We start from the raw sequence: 21,005 nt of genomic DNA, 5'->3' as shown, positions 1-21,005 counted from the left end.
GTTTGGGAAAGTGTATATAAACATAAAAACTGTTGCGTGTCAGCCACGCCTAATAATCCATCAAGAGTCACGGGACGGATTTCCGAAACCACTGTTGGACACGCCAAACACACGGGAGATGAATAACCGTGTGGTCTGTTGCAATATTTCGGCACCGTGCACATCTAAAGCAGGCGAATATGTAAATGACATATGCATATGTTATTTCCCTGTCTGCTGCAATAAACCTTCCCTGTTCTTCTACGACTGCGTGTCCGTGGTGTTTACATGATCAACAATAGCAGGAACTATCCTGTAGCACTTGTGAGAGGAGACTCGTATCTCCGCCCGTGTGGTATACGACCGTCAGCCTTTATAGATGCGTGTTTAATGCCGGGTGGCGGAAGAGGGCTGAAGCCAGCAGCGCTATCGACGTTCACCCTCACAGGACAAAGGTCGCATTTCTCAAGGTGCTGTATTTACCTGTTAAGTGGAGACTTGGCACTCTTTAACTTGAACGCGCTCCAACTTATCGTAGGCATTATCGGGGCGAGGCTGTGACACCGTCTATTGACAATGAGTCAGAAATGAACCTCAAACCGAGCGAGTCTTACGTTAAACGGATCATTCGCTTTGTGCGCTGAACGGGCAAAGAAAGGCGATTCGGTCCGATCTCACCCGCAAACTTTCCCGATTTGAGCACTCACAGGAGGAGCGACAATGCCTAAGCCAGTAAGTTCTTGTTTTTGCTATAGTCGTCTTTTTAAAGTTTCTGTTGATTGAGATGCACAGTTTTTGAAAGTATGAGTAGATTATTTGGTCGGTATTGGTGTACTGCGAAACTCAAAGAAAAATCTTTTAGCAATACGTTTTGCGCCAACCGAGGAATGACCAAATAATTTGTTGGGCTAATGGATTTGCTTTCCAAGTAAATGGGTAGGAACTAAAGCTGATGAACGACTCCTTGATCAATAAATAGTATTATGAGGCCTAGTGGTTGTTGCCTTCTCTGACATCAACGGCAACAGTCTGCTATAACAGTTAATCCAAACATAGTTCAGATGTTACCTACATGGCAGACAGGTTTTGAATGTGTTGAATAGCCTTGATACATCATGCCATACTGTTCAAAACTGAAATGTAGTTCAGCCAGCAATATTATATTTCGTGATGAGAGATATCGTAGTTAGTGATGTCTACCTGTAAAACCGAGATAAAGAATTTCTTTATTACTTTGTGATTCTGCACCTGTGCAGACGCACTAGGCCCGAGCGTGTTATCGCATTCTGAGCTGCAGTGTGAAATGATACTACTGTACAACTGAGCAGGTACCAGCAGTCAGGGTATATGTTTAACATGCTTTACTAAGATGTGGCTTTACATATTAACTAAATCCAGTGAGTTAAGATCATCGCGCCACATTCAGGTGTAATGAATGCTGGAAAGTAAAATATTACCTAAATAAAGTTGTCTAAGGCACAGTGTATGAGTGTCAGCATATGATGTCATATCACCGTTGACCTGTCAGAAGAATATTTCTTTGCCATGGAATCTCAGTATGTATCTCAGATGACAAGTATCAGGTCTGCCAAACATATATTTAAATCACGGAAATGCGTACCTCTAAGGCAGTCAAATTTCCAGCGTGTTGGAATTTGTGGCAAGCTCATAAAGCGCAATGGGTTTGATCAACTTAGGCAACTCTTTGAAAAAAAAAAAAAACTTTAACGGAGCTCAGTGTCTTCCCTGGCCCATTTAGAGTGCTATACTACTGAGCTAGAGGCGTTTAGGTTTCGGATTCCACAGATACTCTATCACCCGCAGCACAATCACGAATAGGAACAAAAGTTCCTGTGTTAGGCACAAACACACTGTGGAAATGATTTGAGTGGAGTAGTGTGTACACAGTGACTTGTGATCTGTGGGAAAAAAAACAGGTCTCTGTGCTCCACAGGAAGGAGAAAGCCAACGTATAGAGGTCACCATGAGTCCTGACGTAGACGGGACCCATTCTTCAAGTCAGATAAAGTGTGCAGGTCTGATAAATAGTTTGCAGTAGCTCAGGGAGGTGTAGAGGACTACTAAACAAGCATTAGCCTATAGAGACAATCCCAGTAGTGAGGGAAAGCTTTATAGATTATATATTATTACATCTGCTATGCTGATGGATGTGCTTGTTTTGGATGTAGTCTACATGTTTATTACTGCCACATGTCATATTTAATCACTTGACGTGGTTCACATCTAGCTACTGAATTACGGGCTCAGACCTGTCTGTAACATGTAATTTAAGGTCTAGGTTTGAATGAGAATGTGCTATTCGGGACTTTACAACAACACTGTGACCCTTGACAGGGCTTCAGAAGTTGTCAGAGTTACACAACTTCTTTATGAACTTACTCCAATGCTGTAAAGATAAACCCCTTTGAACCCTTGTGCAACTCAGGTTGGAGTGTCAGCTTTTTCCACTCACCACCACTGAGCTCATTTTGAATTTAGCTTGGTGGATTTTAAACTCCTGAAACATAAGGTTAAGAATTTGTTCCTGTCGTGCAATTAATAGCTTCTGTGCTTTATAATGCCTGCACTGTTCTTACTACAGGTTTAGACCCTATCACACTTGCAGTCTTTGGGCTTGATTTGCAAGAACAGTGCTTGAGACTAATTTTTTGCTGATGTCACGTTGAGCTCACTTAACGGTGAAAGTAATAGAACACTTGTTTCTGTTTGACCTGCTGATATTTGATTATTTTAGCCATGTTGAACAGGTGACTGAATTCCTTTCCCTAGAAACAAGTAAGGTATTGTTCATCAGTGTGCACCTAGCAACCCCAAATCTTTACCATCTGGTGTTCTGACCCATATTTGCATAAATCGTATAAATTCTTCTTTTTTACCCCATCACTCGGTTAGGACCCTCTTGTTTCTGATGTGTTTGCAGGTCAATGTCCGTGTAACTACAATGGACGCGGAGCTGGAATTTGCCATCCAGTCCGTCACTACCGGCAAACAGCTCTTTGAGCAGGTGAGCTTGAGCTGACCTTACCAACCTATAGACAAGAAGCAGACAGTCATGTGACATTAGTAGAAAGTCCTGTGTGGAAGGGACCGATCTTGTCCATGTTCACATAATTACAGGTGTATGCCATGCTTTTTGTTATATTTTCCCACTATTTCAATGGTGAAAGTACAATAGACGCTGGGCTGGGTGTCTTTAATGAGACAATGAATCTACACAAAAGGTTAACAAACATGAAGGCTGCAGGTAAATCAACCTGCTGTTACACATTAAGTCCGTGGCTGCCTGGCTACCCTCCATGTGCTAAGGGGTAGCCCGTGAGTGCGAATCATTTTACAAATATTGTCCAGCCAAGTAACCAGTGGCAACAATGTTAAACGTCTAGTTTATGGCACAGTGTTTATGACATGACATACAGCCTCTAGGTGGGGGGCTCCGGACCTGGTCCTGTCACTGATAAGATGTCAGAGTTATGGTGGAAAAGGGGTAGTTCCACCACAGGTGCTTGTAATACATTGAAAAGTGTATTGATTAGTTGGGAATGGAGAGGGAAACACCCTTCTGGATATTCTGAACGATTAAGAACACTTTCACCCCTGATTAAGAACATTCTCACCCCTGATTAAGAACACTCTCACCCCTGATTAAGATCACTCTCACCCCTCTCACACTTGATTAAGAACACTCTAACCCCTGATTAAGAACATTCTCACCCCTGATTAAAAACACTCTCATCCGTGGTATTTCAACAGATGAGGGTGTCTCACCTTTAATACCTGATACCAGTGTAATAAACATAACTTAAGCGATTACTCATAAAGCTTCATTTCCTCACTCATGTGTTATTGTGTCATTGCATTGGAATTACATTGTAGTGACTGGAAAACGTTTGTACCTCAGGTGGTGAAGACAGTGGGTCTGCGTGAGGTGTGGTACTTTGGACTGCAGTATGTGGACAACAAAGGATATAACAGCTGGCTCAAAATGGAAAAAAAGGTATTGTCTTCAGTATTTGTTGTGTTTGAGAAGTAATATGTTTATTGTCACAGATCGGTAAGGACTAGATAAGGTGAGTCACTGTATTGGAAAAAATCCATCAACATACTGAACAAAGCCTTGACCATTCAGACCTCAGGTCACATGATCTCATGGTTTGACTAGTGAGTAATTTTGGCTGATTTCCCAGACATAGATTAAGCCTTGTCTTTTGCTAAATTACAATGTGAGAGATGAATCTCCATTGAAAATCTGTTCTCGTCCAGAGCTACATGTACCTGAAAACTGGCCTTTCAAGTATAAGCACAGTGGTTGACGTGTATTATATTTGAATCTATTATAGTTTAAATATTTTCAAATATACCTTTAAGTACATTTGAATGTATATAAAAGTGTTCCAAAGACACATAAACACATATATAATTTTGTTGGTTTGTCTTTGTTGAAACATATATCATTATGAAATATGTATAAATACACCAGTATATAATATAATAACAATGTCACTGTGCCAACCGGCTGCCGTACGTGTTGTCCTAGGTTCTATCTCAGGACGTGAAGCGTGAGAGCCCCCTGCAGTTCATGTTCCGCGCTAAGTACTACCCCGAGGACGTGGCCGAGGAGCTCATCCAGGACATCACGCACAAGCTCTTCTTCCTGCAGGTGAAGGACGGCATCCTGAGCGACCGCGTCTACTGTCCCCCGGAGACGGCCGTCCTGCTGGCCTCTTACTCGGTGCAGGCCAAGTATGGAGACTTCTCCAAGGACGCGCACAAAGCCGGCTACCTCTCCTCAGAGTGCCTGCTCCCCCAGAGGTGCGTTTTGGAGTGTTAGAGGGAACAGAGTTTTCGCGTTTGGAGGTGTTAAGGACTCGGGCACTAGTTCAGTGGTTCGGTTTAATATATGATGTATTCTCTCTTTAAAGGGTGCTTAACCAGCACAAGCTCTCCAAAGACCAATGGGAGGAGAGGATCCAAGTTTGGCACGAGGAGCACAGGGGCATGCTAAAGTACATTTCTCTCTCTCTCACACACACACACACACACACACACACACACACACACACACACACACACACACACACACACACACACACACACACACATACATAATATGTATATTTTTTGGGTCCCTAGGGATGATGCCATGCTAGAGTACTTAAAAATTGCACAAGATTTGGAAATGTATGGAGTCAACTACTTCGAAATCAAGAACAAGAAAGGAACAGAATTGTGGCTGGGGGTGGACGCGCTTGGCCTGAACATATATGAGAAGGATGACAGGTAAGCTTGACTGACATCTGGTGAGCAGAATCACTCACTGTTTATGAATGGCAACTGGCATCGGAGTGTGATTGTCGAGCAGACGTTCGGGTTAGTGTGTCCGCAACCACTGGCTGTTCAGTCATTGACCCCTGGAGTAAGTCAGTCTGGCCTGGTGTGGGGAGCACACATGGCCGCAGGGCTCATGCTGTCGACAGGTCATTACACCTAAGGTCAGCTGCTCCCATGAACTTGGCAAAAAAAGATCTCACGGATAAATTCTACTGAAGGTTGAGAGTAATTTGACCTCTTTCCTGCTATCTCATAGGTTGACACCAAAGATCGGGTTCCCTTGGAGTGAGATCAGGAACATTTCATTCAACGACAAGAAGTTTGTCATTAAACCTATTGACAAAAAGGCTCCAGTAAGTGTTATGTCCTTCGATATTTATTTTATGAAATTTACAACTAATGAATCATATTCAGTTAGACAGTTTTATGTTATATTTGACAACACATACCAATACCAATATGACTCACTATGACCAATATGATTTTTTTAAACACAAAGTAAAGCCAAACTATAAGATGCTTATAGATCATGATGTCAGATGCCTTGTGACCTTGTTTAACCCACTGAACTGGGGGATGTCCCAGACGGCATGACCGCGAGGCGAGAACCGAAACCGTACGCGGCGGCCGATCTCTGGCACGCGCTTCACATCTCTGGCCCTCTGCTTCCTCCACGTCCCGCCCCTCACAGGACTTTGTGTTCTACGCCCCTCGCCTGCGCGTCAACAAACGCATCCTGCAGCTGTGCATGGGCAACCACGAGCTGTACATGCAGCGCCGCAAACCCGACACCATCGAGGTGCAGCAGATGAAGGCCCAGGCCCGCGAGGAGAAGCACCAGAGGCAGCTGGAGAGGTCCGCTTTGACGCTCCCACAACACTTTTGTCATGCACGTACCATCATTGATGCCTTCCGCTGATATCGCAGGACGTGTTGTTTTGGTCCGCTTGCTTTTGTTGTATGGAACAATATTGTTGGTGTACTGAAAGGCTTTTTGTTTATGCACTGTTGCTCCCGGGCAGAGAATGGGCTGGGTGTGCTTATGAGGTTATGCTTAAAAAAATAAAAATAAATTAAAAATTGATGCCCCTGTAGCATTTTTAATACGCTAATGGTGAGTGAATGTGTTTTTCAGAGCCATGCTGGAAAATGAGAAGAAGAAGAGAGAAACTATTGAGAGAGAGAAGGAGCTGATGGAGAGAGAAAAGCAAGAAATGGTGATGAGGCTTAGCAAGTATGAGGAGCAAGCTAAGAGAGCTGAGAAAGGTACCCTCTTTTGGTGCTTTTTGTTCTTTGTGATTAAAGAAATTATATTCCTATTACTATGACATAACTGCTGCCCCCTGCTGGTGGCTTATGTGCATTGCGTAGAACTGAGGGAGCAGCTGGACAGGGCCTTGCGGCTGGAGGAGGAGAGACGAAGGGTGGAGCAGGATGCTGCACGCCTGGAGGCTGAGAGGCAGGCGGCTCTCCTGGCCAAAGAGGAGCTCGCCAGGCAGGCTGAGGACCAGATGAAGAACCAGGAGCAGCTGGTGGGTATCGTCAGGATGAGGTCGATTCTTCTTAACCTCCTGGACTATCGTTCAGTTATTAATCTGAAGGCATATTGTTCAGTAACTACTGTGGATTATTTATTAGCTACTTTAAAACTAATAACGCAAGGTATGTAGTCACAAGTGATGATTAGTTGGCGCGTTGTCCTGTTCTGCCTTTGAAGGCTGCAGAACTGGCTGAGTACACTGCGAAGATCGCCCTGCTGGAGGAGGCCAAGAAAGTGAAGGAAGACGAGGCTGACCAGTGGCAGAACAGAGTGCGTGACGTCTTCCCTGCTTAACCCGAGTATCGTTCGAGCGTTTGCGCGGCCATAAGAACCGCCGTTCCCGTTCCGTCTTTTCAAATGTCACAATCTGCTGCGTGCGCCCTGCTGCTCCCAGGCTAAGGAGGTCCAGGAGGATCTGTTGAAGACGCGTGAGGAGCTCCAGCTGGTGATGTCATCCCCCGTGGCCCCCCCGGCGGCCGTGATGGTGGCGGACGAGGTGGAGGCGGAGCAGGAGGACCACGAGGAGAACACGAGGACCTACAGCGCCGAGCTCCTGGTGGGAGGCATCCAGGACAGCCGCATCGAGGAGCAGCGCGTCACCGAGGCGGAGAAAAACGAACGTGTGCAGAGGCAGCTCATGGTACGACGCTCACGCTCACGCTCACACTCACGCACACACTCACGCTCACACTCACGCACACACTCACGCTCACACTCACACTCACACTCACGTGCACACTCACGCGCACGCTCACACTCATGCTCACACTCACGCACACGCTCACACTCACGCTCACACACACGCTCACGTGCACACTCGCGCTCACACTCACGCACACACTCACGCTCACACTCACACTCACGTGCACACAAACACCGGAGACATCCGTCCCTCGGGACGCCTCGCATGCTAAAGTAAACAACCCGTGTGGATGTGTGCCGCAGGCGCTGAGCTCCGAGCTGGCTGACGCGCGGGACGACTCCATGAAGACACAGAACGACATCTTGCACACGGAGAACATGCGCGTGGGCAGAGACAAGTACAAGACGCTGCGTCAGATCCGCATGGGCAACACCAAGCAGAGGATAGACGAGTTCGAAGCGCTGTAGAGACTCTAACCCCTCTGAACGCCCTCGGTCATAGCCCGCAGCCTGCTAGCTACTGCCTCTGCTCTTATAGGGTGCACTATGCAACATTATCACAAATGGTCTCACTTTACATTAGCTGTTCAAGTATTTAGCCTTAACGTTATTTAATCATGGTAGGACCACTGGACAGATTGATATATTCCCCATGGTGGGGAAATGAGTAGAGTGAGCAATACTGGGATGTTATTCTCGCTCATGGTAACGGTCAAAAGAAAGGAAGAATATTATTATTTTCATCATTATGATTATGGTCAATATTATGGTTTATACATATATTCTGCATCCCAGCATGCTCATATTCTTGGGGATCACTTGCTTGGTGTAGAATCCTAACCCACTGGACTATATCATACAAGTACACAATGTCCAAATATAACCATTTGATTTAAAAATGAATGTGTTCATCCTCTTTTATTCTAGGAATTTGTAAAATGGGTGTAAAATCAGACCTCTCCATTCACTGAACATTTACATCCAATCGATTTTTGTCAGAAAGCCTTAAAATTAAGTGGTCCTTTTATTCTCTGATTCTTATTTGAAGTAGTTTTGTTTGCTGCCACCCTGAGTTAGATTTATGAAAAACACCAGCCTGGGTTTTGGTGATGAATGCTTTAAACACTGACAAGCCCTAACTGCTATAATTTTCAGATGCAAACATGCTACAGGTCATAACACAGAAGTCACTGTGGACCTGGTTTTCAGTTTTATGTTATTCTTTACACTACATGGTCATTTTGATTGTTTGATCACCCACCCACTTTGTTTAATCTCTCATGTTCTACACATCGAGACATCTAAGTCTGTATTTCTAAATAAGATTTTTATAAGACTTTAGTAGCTTCCCGTGTAAGCCTATATGACAACAGTGTATCATTGAATATGCACAGAACGTTCCACTCTTAATACCTTTAACTCACGTTACAGTCACGCCTCGTGAAGGCCTGCTTTGTTGCCAAACAGACCATTTGTTTTCTTTTCCTTCTTTTTTCTTTTCCTACCTGTTTTGTAAAGGAAATAAAGAACTACAATCCTGGCACTGGCAGATACACATTACATGACAGTTTTTTCTGTTGCGACGCCGGGATTTATTCATTGACTAGTGGGAAAGTAGTTTTGCGTTCTCATTTTAATGGTACTTTAAAATGCTACTTTTTAATGGTACTGCTATAAGACAAGGGCGACAGTGACATGCGCACTGACGTCCAGAGCGCTTGTTAAAAAGCAAATTGTTATGCAAAGAGGTCGTCCACGCGCGTCCATAAAGAGAAGGCAATATTTACTCAAGGACTAGCTAATTATGTTGCTAGACAACAACTTATGAAGCCTGGAAACCATTTCTGTTTAAATATATGCTAGGTCAACAATGTCACATTTACTGCAACTGGGCAACATGTTGAGTTTCCCTGAAAAGACGTAGCTAATTAACAAATCAAATTAATACATCTTTAAATTATGTCCTTTAAATGCTAATACACGTTAATATTTGTATGAGTATACGAACTTGAAATATCTAATATTCGACTGAAATATACGAATAAAATAAACAATTTAAAACAAATTATTAACAATTGTCTTTACTAAGGTATCATTATTCTTTTGAGGGACTGCTGATTTCTATGGACACAACTTTTAATACAGATAAAATTCGCCACAGGTATAATAGTTAAAATTCGAAACTTGATATTAGGACAAGCCAATGGTGATACGCTGTGACAGCCCACTTAGGCTACAAGCACAAATTGTACCCATGGATTCTCATGTATTCATAGATATGAACAGACCTTTTCCCGTGCTCCCTAACGACCGGCGCGTTTAAATCGGTGGAACAAATGACCAAATATGGTATGCATCTTTGATCCCTTGGGGGGTGGTGCTGAAAGAACAGCTCCCGGCCAACGTGCCCATTCTTAATAGTAGTCCCTCGTGACAGGTCTGCTTGGGGACCCTCCGTCGGAGAATCCTTCGTGCCTCTGTAGGGAAATGAATCACAAAAGTTTTCGTCTACTCAGTCTAGATTTAAAAACGGAGGAATATTTTTAGCTACCAGGGAAAATGAAGAGACAAAACGTCCGGACACTCGCCTTAATTATTTGCACCCTGTCCTATTTACTTATTGGAGCGGGAGTCTTCGATGCTTTAGAGTCAAAGCTTGAAAGAAGCCAGAAGAGAAAGCTGGATTATCGAAAATTTCAACTGATGGTTAAATACAATCTATCCGAAATAGATTTTGACCAAATTGAAAGAGTGGTTTTGCTTCTTAAGCCCCACAAAGCCGGAGTCCAGTGGAAGTTCGCCGGGTCGTTTTACTTCGCCATCACCGTGATAACGACGATAGGTAGGACAAATCTTTATGTGCCAATACATGTAATGGTTTAGTCCAGGTGCTTAAACTTTATTGGCATCCTCCAAAATCGCAAAACCTCGAGGGATTCAACATTTACGACGTTTTTGTGTCCTTCTGTTCTGTTCCACTGCTCAGTAGCTTCGCACTGGACGCGCACACCAGGTTGTTGACACTTCATGCTGTTGTCTTACTGTTGCTTACTAAATCAACGCTATCAACCAGCCTAAGCTGTTATGTATTTAAAAGTTGCTGAAGCTCGTTTAAATACACCCCAAATCTATGCATTATTTGATGTAATAAACCAGAGTGTCTTAATGATGATTAATATCTCACAAATGCCTCATCTTTAGGTGACAGTGGCTAAAAATCTATTGGTTTAGAAATCACGTGCAAAGAATGTAAACTCAAACTTAGAACCATATCCTAACATTTGTCTTTCTATGTGTTCTGTTACTACACCGTATTTCTAAACGCATTTCAGTGAAATAATTACTAGCAAACTGTATGGAATTAATGTTGGGGTTAGCGTTGGTAAATTTTCATTTTTGAAATGAACCTTTTTGAAAGATTAGAACCTGTTTGAAAGGTTCTTTTGGCAGACAGCATCCCTATAAATACAGAAGCTGTGTACTTGTGTAAGAACTTAAAAATGTATAGGTCAAAAACTTCTACCCACAAAAAAACAACTGATGAAATTATTATAGAAAAATAAACTGTTAACAATAAACATAAAAAATGTCATACTAATAGGCAAGGAGTCAAATGAGAAGAATACTATGGGAACTAAAGAATCTACTGCACTGATGCTGACTTTTCCGATCAGTGCTTTGTCACAAAAACACTGTGGTGAACGAGAAAATTATCTATTTTTTAGAAGAACCTATTGTAGAAACTTCAGGCTGTTGTCACTAGCCATCAAATATTTAAAAAGATAAACACTTGGCTTATGCACGTGGTTATAGCAATAAATACTTTTCATGTGTCTTGCTTATATTAATCTGCATTCAAGTAGCAAATACAAGTAATAAATGCAATTTCTGAAATGGAATTACATTACATTTCTAATGTAATGATGAATTTTCAGATACTGGATACATCAAAGATAAATCTCATATAATCTTGTATACTACTTGTAACTACTGTACTGTACTGTGCAACTGTTCTTTAATGTCTGGCTGCCGTTTGCTCTCAGGACTGACATTACGTGAGGGATTTTGAGGCTATTTTGATTTTATTCTGGTGATAAAGTGTTTGCATTACAGATGTTTGCCCTGAGGTCATTTAGCCTTGACGTTCACCATGGAACACTGGATTCTGCACACAAACTGCCTGTATATCTCAGATCAAATGCCATATTAGTCTGCCCCACTTTGGAACATTTACATCATTGTGATAATATTGAGAGAGCTAAGTATAATGGATGACAGTCCTAATATTTACTCGTGTGTTTGAACACAGCTAGTATAAATAAACGTGGTAGGTATCCACAAGCTTAATGCCACTGGTAAGAAACAGACATTAAGACATTAACCAGTCTGCCTCATTAAGGTTTCCTTCTAATGCTGGCAATGTGTTGTAATGTCTAACTGAGCTGCACATGTTTACTATGTGTGTAACTGCCACCACGGCTGCGTCCCCCACACTGAAGCTACATCAAGTGTTGTGGCAGGTGTTGGGCATTTATTAAGCCTCGTCTGACCTGATTTTCTAGTAGAATAATCGAATAGTGGAATAATCAAATAACCCAACTGAGACTGAGTCAGCATTTTCATTCCCAAGCAGAATTGTTACCATTTGTGTTGATTTGCAAAAATGTTTTAAATCTTGGTTTGTGATGGGCTGACTTGAGATCCCTGATGTTCTTGTGTTGTTTGCTGCTCTGCCTCTGCCACAGGTTACGGCCATGCGGCTCCCAGCACAGATGCAGGCAAGGCGTTCTGCATGGGCTACGCACTTTTGGGCATCCCACTCACCCTGGTGATGTTCCAGAGCCTGGGCGAGCGCATCAATACGTTCGTGCGCTTCCTGCTGCACAAAGCCAAGAAGTTGGTGGGCCTGCGGCGGCCGGAGGTCTCCATGGCCAACATGGTGACCATCGGCTTCTTCTCCTGTGTGGGCACGCTGTGCGTGGGGGCAGCTGCCTTCTCCCACTACGAGGGCTGGAGCTACTTCCACGCCTTCTACTACTGCTTCATCACGCTCACTACCATCGGCTTCGGTGACTACGTGGCGCTGCAGAAGGACAACGCCCTGAACAACGACCCGCACTACGTGGCCTTTAGCTTCGTCTACATCCTGATGGGCCTGACGGTGATCGGTGCCTTCCTCAATCTGGTGGTGCTACGTTTCATGACCATGAACGCCGAGGACGAGCGGAGGGACGCGGAGCAGCGGGCGCTGCTGGCCCGTGATAAACGGGCCACGCGGCCACCCCGCTGCCCCGGGACCCAGGCGTCGCCCATCCGTGAACGCAACGCCAAGAGGCGTGGCCTGAAGAGCGTGTACGCCGAGGTGCTCCACTTCCAGACCGTCTGCTCCTGCTTGTGGTACAAGAGCCGGGAGAAGATGGTCATGCTCCCTCAGGACCTGTCCTTCAGCGACGCGCTGATGGAGCAGGGGGACGTCTCTCCAAGGCGCTTCTTCGAGGCCGGCTCCATCGGCTGCGTGTGCAGTCCCCAGCGCTGCTCGGCCATAAGCACCGTCTCCGCAGACCTGAGGAGCATGTCCCCATTCAGGCTGCTCTCCAAGAGACGCAGCTCTGTCTAGACATCTAGCTCAGGTGTAGACAGGTACAGGCTCACAAAACTGTTGCGGTACATTTCTCCTACATGCATGCGTTCATGTAAAAATGCTGGAAAGCACTGTAAGTTTAACTGAAAAGAGAAAAGTTATAGTAGGTCGGAAATTATTGTGTCTTAAAGACACAGTAACACTTACATGTGTCATGTGTGTGAAGATGAGTGGTCTCCTCTTGAGACCATGTAAACCTTAACTAGAGTAACAATGCACTTCTGCTACTTCAGAGTTACAAAATACTCCCGGACATGGTGCAATACACTGTGCAAACATATGTTAACAGTGCTTTATTAAGAGAATACCAACAGCATACCTTATTTTCATACCTTATTTTCCTCATAGAAATGGTCAAACCTGGACTCTTCATGTGTCATAATGTTTCATGTATCACAAATTTATTTAGAGGAATAGGATAGATGGAAAATCAAACTGGCACAAATTCTTACAATTTTTTTCTACACACCTGAAATGCAGTTGATCAGCCAAGGTGTGACAGATGGCCAAATGGTGTTAGATTTGTATAGATGGTTTATAGCTGTTTATAGCTCATGTGCATATACAGATAACAGTATCATAAGTCCAAAACTCACGGAGCAAAATTTGGCAACTAATCTTGGCTGATTGACTACATTGGAGGCTAGTGGAACACTGTGTAAATGTGACTTATTGCCAAGTTATTTCTTTGTTTCTCTGTGAAATATATATTTTTTAATGTGTATAACATATTGGTGTCATATTAATGAATCATCACACCTTTTTATGAGTAATCTCTGCTGTTTCATGTAACCAGTTGTTTTATGTCTATTTGATCCTGCTATTACCTTTGTTTAAAATTTCTGTGATTTGCAATATTATATCAGACACCAACATTCATTTTTCTATTTCTTCTTTGAATGTAGGTAAATAAACAACACCTTTAATGTACTGTTGATTTACAAATACTGTAAAGAGTAGTCCATTTCCATATACTGTACAAGGCTGGACTGTGACCATGGAAATGAAACACCTACTACGTGATGCTCCAGATGGCATGTCTACATGATTCCACTTCTCTGCCCAGCTCCGTCGACCCTCTGTCAGGAGCAGTGTCCCCTTACGAAGAACGTTACTGTATATTATCCTGACAAACTTGCACGGAGCAAGGTACAAGAGAAAAAAGACGATGTAAGACGATGAATGCCTGAAGATGCTTTTGTGTGTTTTGGATAAGCTTAATATAGCAAGGTTAATGGGGATCACACAAATCATACAGTGTCATATTGCTTGGGCACATCTGGAAATCACACAATTGTTGCCCTGAACTGAAACAGAGTACACTTATTTACCATATATATCTATATATAGATATATGTGTATAGTATCTGGATGCTTAAACAGCAAGTTTGACCTAGGCCTGACCTGCTGTGAGAAGAAATAAAGCCGTTATCCCATAAGGTCCCTGCCCCTACTCTCAGCTCAGATCTGGACACCATGTCCTGAGTATTCCCCTCTGCCTCAGAGGGGGCTTGCTGGCCAGGCTATGTTTGGCCCACACTGGCGTGTGTGCCATCCTCAAATGCTGCCAAGGAGAAAGTCTTCGCCTTGAGCTATTAGACCTGCATGACACCGCAACAGAAGGAGCGCCATTGCAACAAATGCCTGTATTGCCTCCCCATGGAGGGAGCATCTGTTATGGTCTTTTTTACCCTGGCCAGAGATATCTACATCCATGGAAATTGTAAAAATAGCTCTGACCGGCAGGTCACTGGGGCCAGGTCGTGATGTACAACGTAGTTGCAGGTTTTGTCCTGATGGCCATATGAGGTTCCGTATTTAACATCACAAGACTAAAGAAATGTCTTTTTTTATTCCTCAATGAATAAAAAACATAAGCCTTAAACCACTTGTTGTATTTTTATTTTATTTGAACTGTTCAGTGTACAATTTCAAAATTATCTTAGATGAATTAGATTTTTAAAAAGTAGTTTTTCAGTAACACCAAATAAAAAATATATCTGTTAGGCTCAGTTCATATTGAATCTTGCAGGGCCAGCGCTGCTGGATCCCGTTAAGGACTTAATTAACTAGAAAATAAGTATCTGTTCCTTTAATAGGCCTGTTTGAATGCAGAGCTATTTTCACTCTACGTTTCCAACAGACTCCGAAACAGTGTGGCGCTGTGTACACAAAATAAAATCTTTGAGGACACTAAACACCCATTTATTTATTTTTTCGGTTTTACGAACACATTGTGCATTACTAAAACTCGAAGATGGAGTCTTATGTTGATTTATTTACTGAAAACAAGAAAGTCGCTCTCTATATAGCGGGAACAACGGTCGCCCTGCTTGGAATCGCACTCGGATACAAATACATCTGGAAACAAAAAAAGTTAACTCGCGTTGGAGCAGTTTCTCAGTTGTTGGTTCATCCTATGAAATCTGGAAAAGCGGTGTCTGTACATACGGCGGAATGTCTGCAAATGGGACTGAAATATGGAGAGCTTCAGGATCGGTGAGATTTAAAAAAAACAAACAAACAACAAAACAACTGCCAAACACGCGCGCGAGTATACCACAAATTTAAGGGTTGCAATAGTTCACGATTTGATTAAAACTTCGGCGGACTAATAAACCTCAAACATTTACCAACAGAGGTGTATCGTAACGTGTGAACCGCTGTGAATATTTCTGAGGCTAATCTTAAATGTAACGACCAGGCTGTTAGACTAGTTTGCCAGCTGAAATTGCCATGATTAACCCTTCAATAGACGGAGAAAAGTGAAGAGTTACCATGTGTCTCTCATTGTAGCCACTGGCTTGTCATTACGGAAGACGGCCACATGGTGACTGGACGACAACAACCTCGCCTGGTTCTGGTCTCACTGACCTGTGAGAACGGCCAGCTCTGTCTCAACGGTCCTGAGATGGAGGAGTTAAGAGTCCCACTACACCAGCAAGCAAATCCCATCTTTAACTGCAGGTAGCTGCAAAAGTACAGGGTGAACCTTTATAATTGAATACATCCGTATATGGTGGTGTAAGCGTTGTGTATTCTTGAAAGGAGTGAGTCAAGTGTGCAAGTTTTGAACTGTAGGTTGTAGCTATGGGATTTGGTACTAAAATTAACAAACCAAATCTAATCATGTTACAAAAAGGTGCCATGGTCTTCTGTTTTTGGAAACCGAATTCTACACATGTGCTTGCTGCAGGAACGCCTACGTTTCTGTAATTGTGTAATTACATATTACCTTGTAGAACGGGTGTAGTTGCTACCATGGCATTCAAAATCTAATAGAGATCGAGTGCAATGCCAGATTGACAAATGTACGCAAGTCATTCTGGATAAGAGCGTCTGCCAAATACTGTGAATGTAATCCTGTGTGTTAATGTCTCCGTTCTGTTTTCACATGACAAAAGTTGCTGAAAAGTGCCCTTTCTGACTGTAGAGTGTTTAGTTCAGACACCCAAGGCAGAGACTGTGGGGAAGAGGTGTCTAACTGGCTCACTCGATATTTGGCAGCGGGTGTGACCTTTCGCCTGGTGCACTTTGAACCTCACCTGAAGGCGAGGAAGTCTGCTAAGCAAGACTCCCGTTTTCCCGAGGATATCGAGGTTTGCAGTCAAACTCCAGCCGTACAGACATGGCTCCAGTGCCATGTCCAGTGATGCCTCCGCACTGCTCTATTCCCGCTGCTGCTTTGCGGTGATCTTATTTCACAGACACAAAAAGCAAAGTTGTCTTATGTGCAGGAATGCGTTTCCATTTTTCCTGGAGGAGTATAAATCCTTCTTTCCCAAATTCCTCTCATCTATTTGTAAGGTGTTCTGGATAGGGGAGCTGGCGAATTGTCTAATATATGCTATTTAAAGTATAAAGGCTTTTAAAATCTTAATATTTTTAGAGCTGAAACCTCTATATAAAAAAGCAGCATCCTTCTTTATTTCTCTGTCCCAACATTGTAGCATTGTTAAAATTGATAATGAGTTAAAGGCATAAATGATCAATGAATGCACACCTCATGCACTTGCATACCGTTTTAGTACATGCTAGTTAGCGCTGACCTGTGGTGCTCTAGGTGGCCTACCCAGATGCTGCTCCGGTCTTGCTGATGACCCAAGCCTCTATACAGGACCTGGGGAGCAGGCTAGACCACGACTTCTCTGCCTGCCGGTTCCGACCCAGTATCGTAGTCAGTGACTGTGGGCCTTTCTCTGAGGTAAAATGCCATTTCCTGTGCCTTCATACCGATAGCACTTTTTTCACTCTTTTCTTCTTTACAAAGAGCTATTTCATGAGATAAGATTAAGAGTCTGTTCATTTCACTCCAATGTGCTGTTGTGAATGAGCAGTCAGCAATTGTTCTCAAATCTATTTTAAACCTGGAATCCAATACAATTTTCAAAACGGCCATCCAGAACTGACTTCACACTCAGAACTAAATGCAAGACATTGGATTGTAAAATAATTTCTTTACTTTTATCTGTCTTCCCTCTTCAATAGGATTCATGGGATTACGTTCAGATTGGCCAGGTGGAGCTACAGCGTGTCATGGGCTGTGGAAGGTAGTTCATCACGCCAAACACTGGCCTCTGCTCAGCTGTCCGTCAGCATGCATTGTGATTGCTGTTTCTGGTGTCTATTAAACTTGCAGGTGCATTTTCACCACTGTTGATCCTGAAACCGGAATCATCGGTAGGAAAGAGCCACTAAATACTCTCAAAACGTAAGTGAATTGACCAGTCTCACATGTGATAACCTTGCAGTGCTGAAAAGCGCAGTATGGTTGAAGTATTAAATGGTGTTTATGACTGGTTGTGGGTTTCGTGGCTGCGTTGTTATCATTCAGTGGTTCCTCCATGAACTTGGCACACTTTCTCTGTTAATCATTGGCTCGGTGTCTTGTTATATCCAACTGATGATCATGTTCACGTTTTGATTAACCTTACCTATTACATGTACATGTTTAAAATGCACACCATTTCAGTAAAGTCATGATCTAACTATTTAAATGACATCTAAAATGAATTTGGTTTTTCTGTGTATACTAACTTGCACAGGGCATTTTGTCTTTTTATTTTATTATTAAACGGCTTTGCCATTTACTTTCCAGTTATCGACTGATCGACCCTGCACAGAAAACATCTCCAGTGTTTGGGCAGTACTATATTGTCAAGAAAACTGGAGTCATCCATGTTGGTGATCCAGTCTACAGAATTAGTTATTGAAGTACCAAAATGAAGTGCAAAGCATGGTGCATTCAAGTGCACGATGGCGGTTGACAAATGTTTTCAAGAACGTTTCATAGCTGAAAATTGTTAGGTGGGATTGCTGACTTTGGAATACAATTATCCAATCACTATTTTGTAATCTGCTGTTAAGTTCAGTAATATGCATCATTTGTAACGATTACTCATTAACTGATTTCACTAAAGTATTTACAGGAATTTTTTTTTTTCTTTGTGTTTATGGAACTAAAAAAATACGTCATGAAAGAAAGTGTACTCAAATATAACCAGCTGGTCACTGTTGATTTAAAAAAATTAACTGTGGTAGCAGTTTTGTTTCTGCTCTTGATTAACCATTGTATAAACATGTGCATTGATACCCATGTGAAATGCTTTGTAATCAATCAATATTCAGTTTCATATACTGCCAATATAAAACTTGTTTATGGAATTCCATTTAGTGAACATTTAATGGAATTAGCTGCATAAGACAATCTAAATAACTGATATATGTGAGCTGATGTAACATCTTTTATACCCACTATTTGTAATGTTACCCGTTTGTGGATAGCCAGAATCACTTTGTGTATTTTTGCAATCATTTAATAAATTCTGAATTACTGAAGTCGTGAAGGTCTCATGCACTTTCCCTCTCTTTAAACTCATCAGGTAGGGATGGAGCTAGTTCTGATTTACTGCCTGTCTCCTACAATGTGATAGTTTGACAGGTTATAAACGATGTCACTCGGTCAGTTATATAATCGGATGAGTTTTACAATTCCCGAAGTGCTGCGACATTATTGTGATAATCATGCACTGTCCTCACTGCAAACAAACAGCATGTGTTTTGTTTGCACTTGCTGTTAAAATCACAGCATTAAATCAACTGCTTGTGCTGGGTTTGGAAACGGGCTCTAGGGATTTTATTGGAGCGACTTAAATTTCACGAGAATACCGATCCTCCTCACCCTGCATTGCTGTGTTTATGTGGGCCTCTCTTTGCCTTCTGTCTGCCCTCTGCTCTTGCTCAAAGCAACGCGCGCGCGGCCCCCACGGGTTGAACTGCGGGTCCTCACGCCCACCCACCACGACCCAAAAAGAACCTAATCCGTTTCGATTTGGTGACATTAAATTTTGGGTTGTACATTTAATATAATCAAATTGCATGTTTGTATAGAATAGAATGGCACACTGCTGACCCCCCAGACCCCCTTGTAGGAAAGGGCTTAGAGGAATGTTGGGACGTGATGTGCTGGTTTGATGTGCTTTCAGTAGGAGGTGCCATAAGAACATTCCTCCAGACTCATTACAGCTGCTCCTGCTTAGCAAAAACTCTTCTCTCACTTCTCCATTAGCGTGCAGCACTTTCTCTGTCGAAAACATTTTATTGTTGACAACATCAGACATGAATAATATTTCATAGCTTTGTATAACTTTATAGAAAAAAGATGAATGTAAAGAGGAGAAATGGATAAGTACATTTTAAAATATTTTGTAAGGTTTTAATATATAATAATATAATTTTTATATATATTGTTAGGCCCATAAATATTTGAACACTGACACAATTCTCATTATTTGGGCTCGGTATGCCACCAAACTGTATTTGAAATTAAATAAATGACATGCATTTGAAGTGTAGACTTTCAGGATTAATTCAAGAGGTTGAAAAAACCTATCCTAGCAAACAGTTAGCAATTGCAACCATTTGTCCAAGCTTAATTTCAGGGGCTCAAAAGTAATTGGACAATTATCTCAAGAGCTATTTCATGGGCTGAATGGGCTATTCCCTCATTAATCCATCATCAATTAAGCAGGTAAAAGGTCTGGGATTGATTCCAGTTGTGGCATTTGCATTTGGAAACATTTGCTATGCACCCACAACATGTGGTCAAAGGTTTTCTCAATAGAAGTGAAACAGACCATGCAGAAAAATAGAAGAAATCCATCAATGAGATAGTGGAAATTTTAGGAGTAGCTAAATCAACAGTTTGGTACAGTGGGAAAGCAAAGCGTGTACTGGTGAGCTCAGGAAGTCAAACAGGCCTGGACGTCCACGGAAGATGACGGTGGTGGATGATCACAGAATACTTCCCACGGTGAAGAAAAATGCCTTCACAACATCCAAATGAAGGTTTATCACAAGGTGTAAACCATTAATCAGCCTCAAAAATAGAAAGGCCAAATTATGGGATGCCAAAAAGCATCCCAGTTCTGGATCAGCATTCTCTGGACAAATAAAAATAAGATCAGCCTGTACCAGAATGATGGGAAGAAGAAAGTATGGAGGTGGCATGGAACATCTCATGATCCAAAGAACACCACATGCTCTGTAAAACACGGTGGAGGTAGTGTGATTGGATGGGCGTGCATGATTTCCAAGGACACTGGGTCACTAGTGTTTATTGATGATGTGAAGGAAGACAAAAGCATCTAGATCAATTCTGCTGTGTACATGGATATACTTTCTACTCAGATTCAGCCTAATGCAGCAAGGTTGATTGGACAGAGCATCACAATACAGTCGTGGCCAAAGGTTTTGAGAATGCCATGAAGTTTGTTGCCTCAGTTTTTATGGTGCCAGATAGTGGAGTGATTAGATGAATTGTAATTAATTTGATTCCCTGTCATGAAAATGACC

At 42.5% G+C, this 21,005-nt stretch overlaps 3 protein-coding genes across 3 annotated transcripts; all 3 read left to right on the top strand.

Annotated features, from left to right (window-relative positions):
* The first annotated feature begins 287 nt into the window (after positions 1-287).
* On the top strand, positions 288-9,053 carry ezra (ezrin a). The gene is made up of 13 exons (XM_076977620.1): positions 288-711; positions 2,921-3,004; positions 3,899-3,994; positions 4,535-4,809; positions 4,920-5,003; positions 5,131-5,277; positions 5,585-5,681; positions 6,020-6,183; positions 6,464-6,594; positions 6,700-6,860; positions 7,046-7,138; positions 7,263-7,508; positions 7,814-9,053. The coding sequence occupies exons 1-13, from the start codon at positions 700-702 to the stop codon at positions 7,976-7,978; spliced, it is 1,755 nt and encodes a 584-aa protein (XP_076833735.1). The 5' UTR covers positions 288-699; the 3' UTR covers positions 7,979-9,053.
* Positions 9,054-9,923: 870 nt separating this feature from the next.
* kcnk3b (potassium channel, subfamily K, member 3b) lies at positions 9,924-14,994 on the top strand. The gene is made up of 2 exons (XM_076979071.1): positions 9,924-10,352; positions 12,256-14,994. Exons 1-2 carry the CDS (start codon positions 10,070-10,072, stop codon positions 13,125-13,127), a joined length of 1,155 nt encoding a protein of 384 aa, XP_076835186.1. The 5' UTR covers positions 9,924-10,069; the 3' UTR covers positions 13,128-14,994.
* A 266-nt stretch (positions 14,995-15,260) lies between these two features.
* On the top strand, positions 15,261-18,989 carry marc1 (mitochondrial amidoxime reducing component 1). The gene is made up of 7 exons (XM_076978746.1): positions 15,261-15,650; positions 15,948-16,118; positions 16,585-16,750; positions 17,215-17,355; positions 17,640-17,701; positions 17,791-17,862; positions 18,250-18,989. The coding sequence occupies exons 1-7, from the start codon at positions 15,409-15,411 to the stop codon at positions 18,362-18,364; spliced, it is 969 nt and encodes a 322-aa protein (XP_076834861.1). The 5' UTR covers positions 15,261-15,408; the 3' UTR covers positions 18,365-18,989.
* The last annotated feature ends 2,016 nt before the right edge of the window (positions 18,990-21,005 follow it).

This window comes from Brachyhypopomus gauderio, chromosome 17 (assembly GCF_052324685.1).
Source record: "Brachyhypopomus gauderio isolate BG-103 chromosome 17, BGAUD_0.2, whole genome shotgun sequence".
Taxonomy (NCBI): domain Eukaryota; kingdom Metazoa; phylum Chordata; class Actinopteri; order Gymnotiformes; family Hypopomidae; genus Brachyhypopomus; species Brachyhypopomus gauderio.
This window is presented reverse-complemented; position numbering and strand designations above follow the sequence as displayed.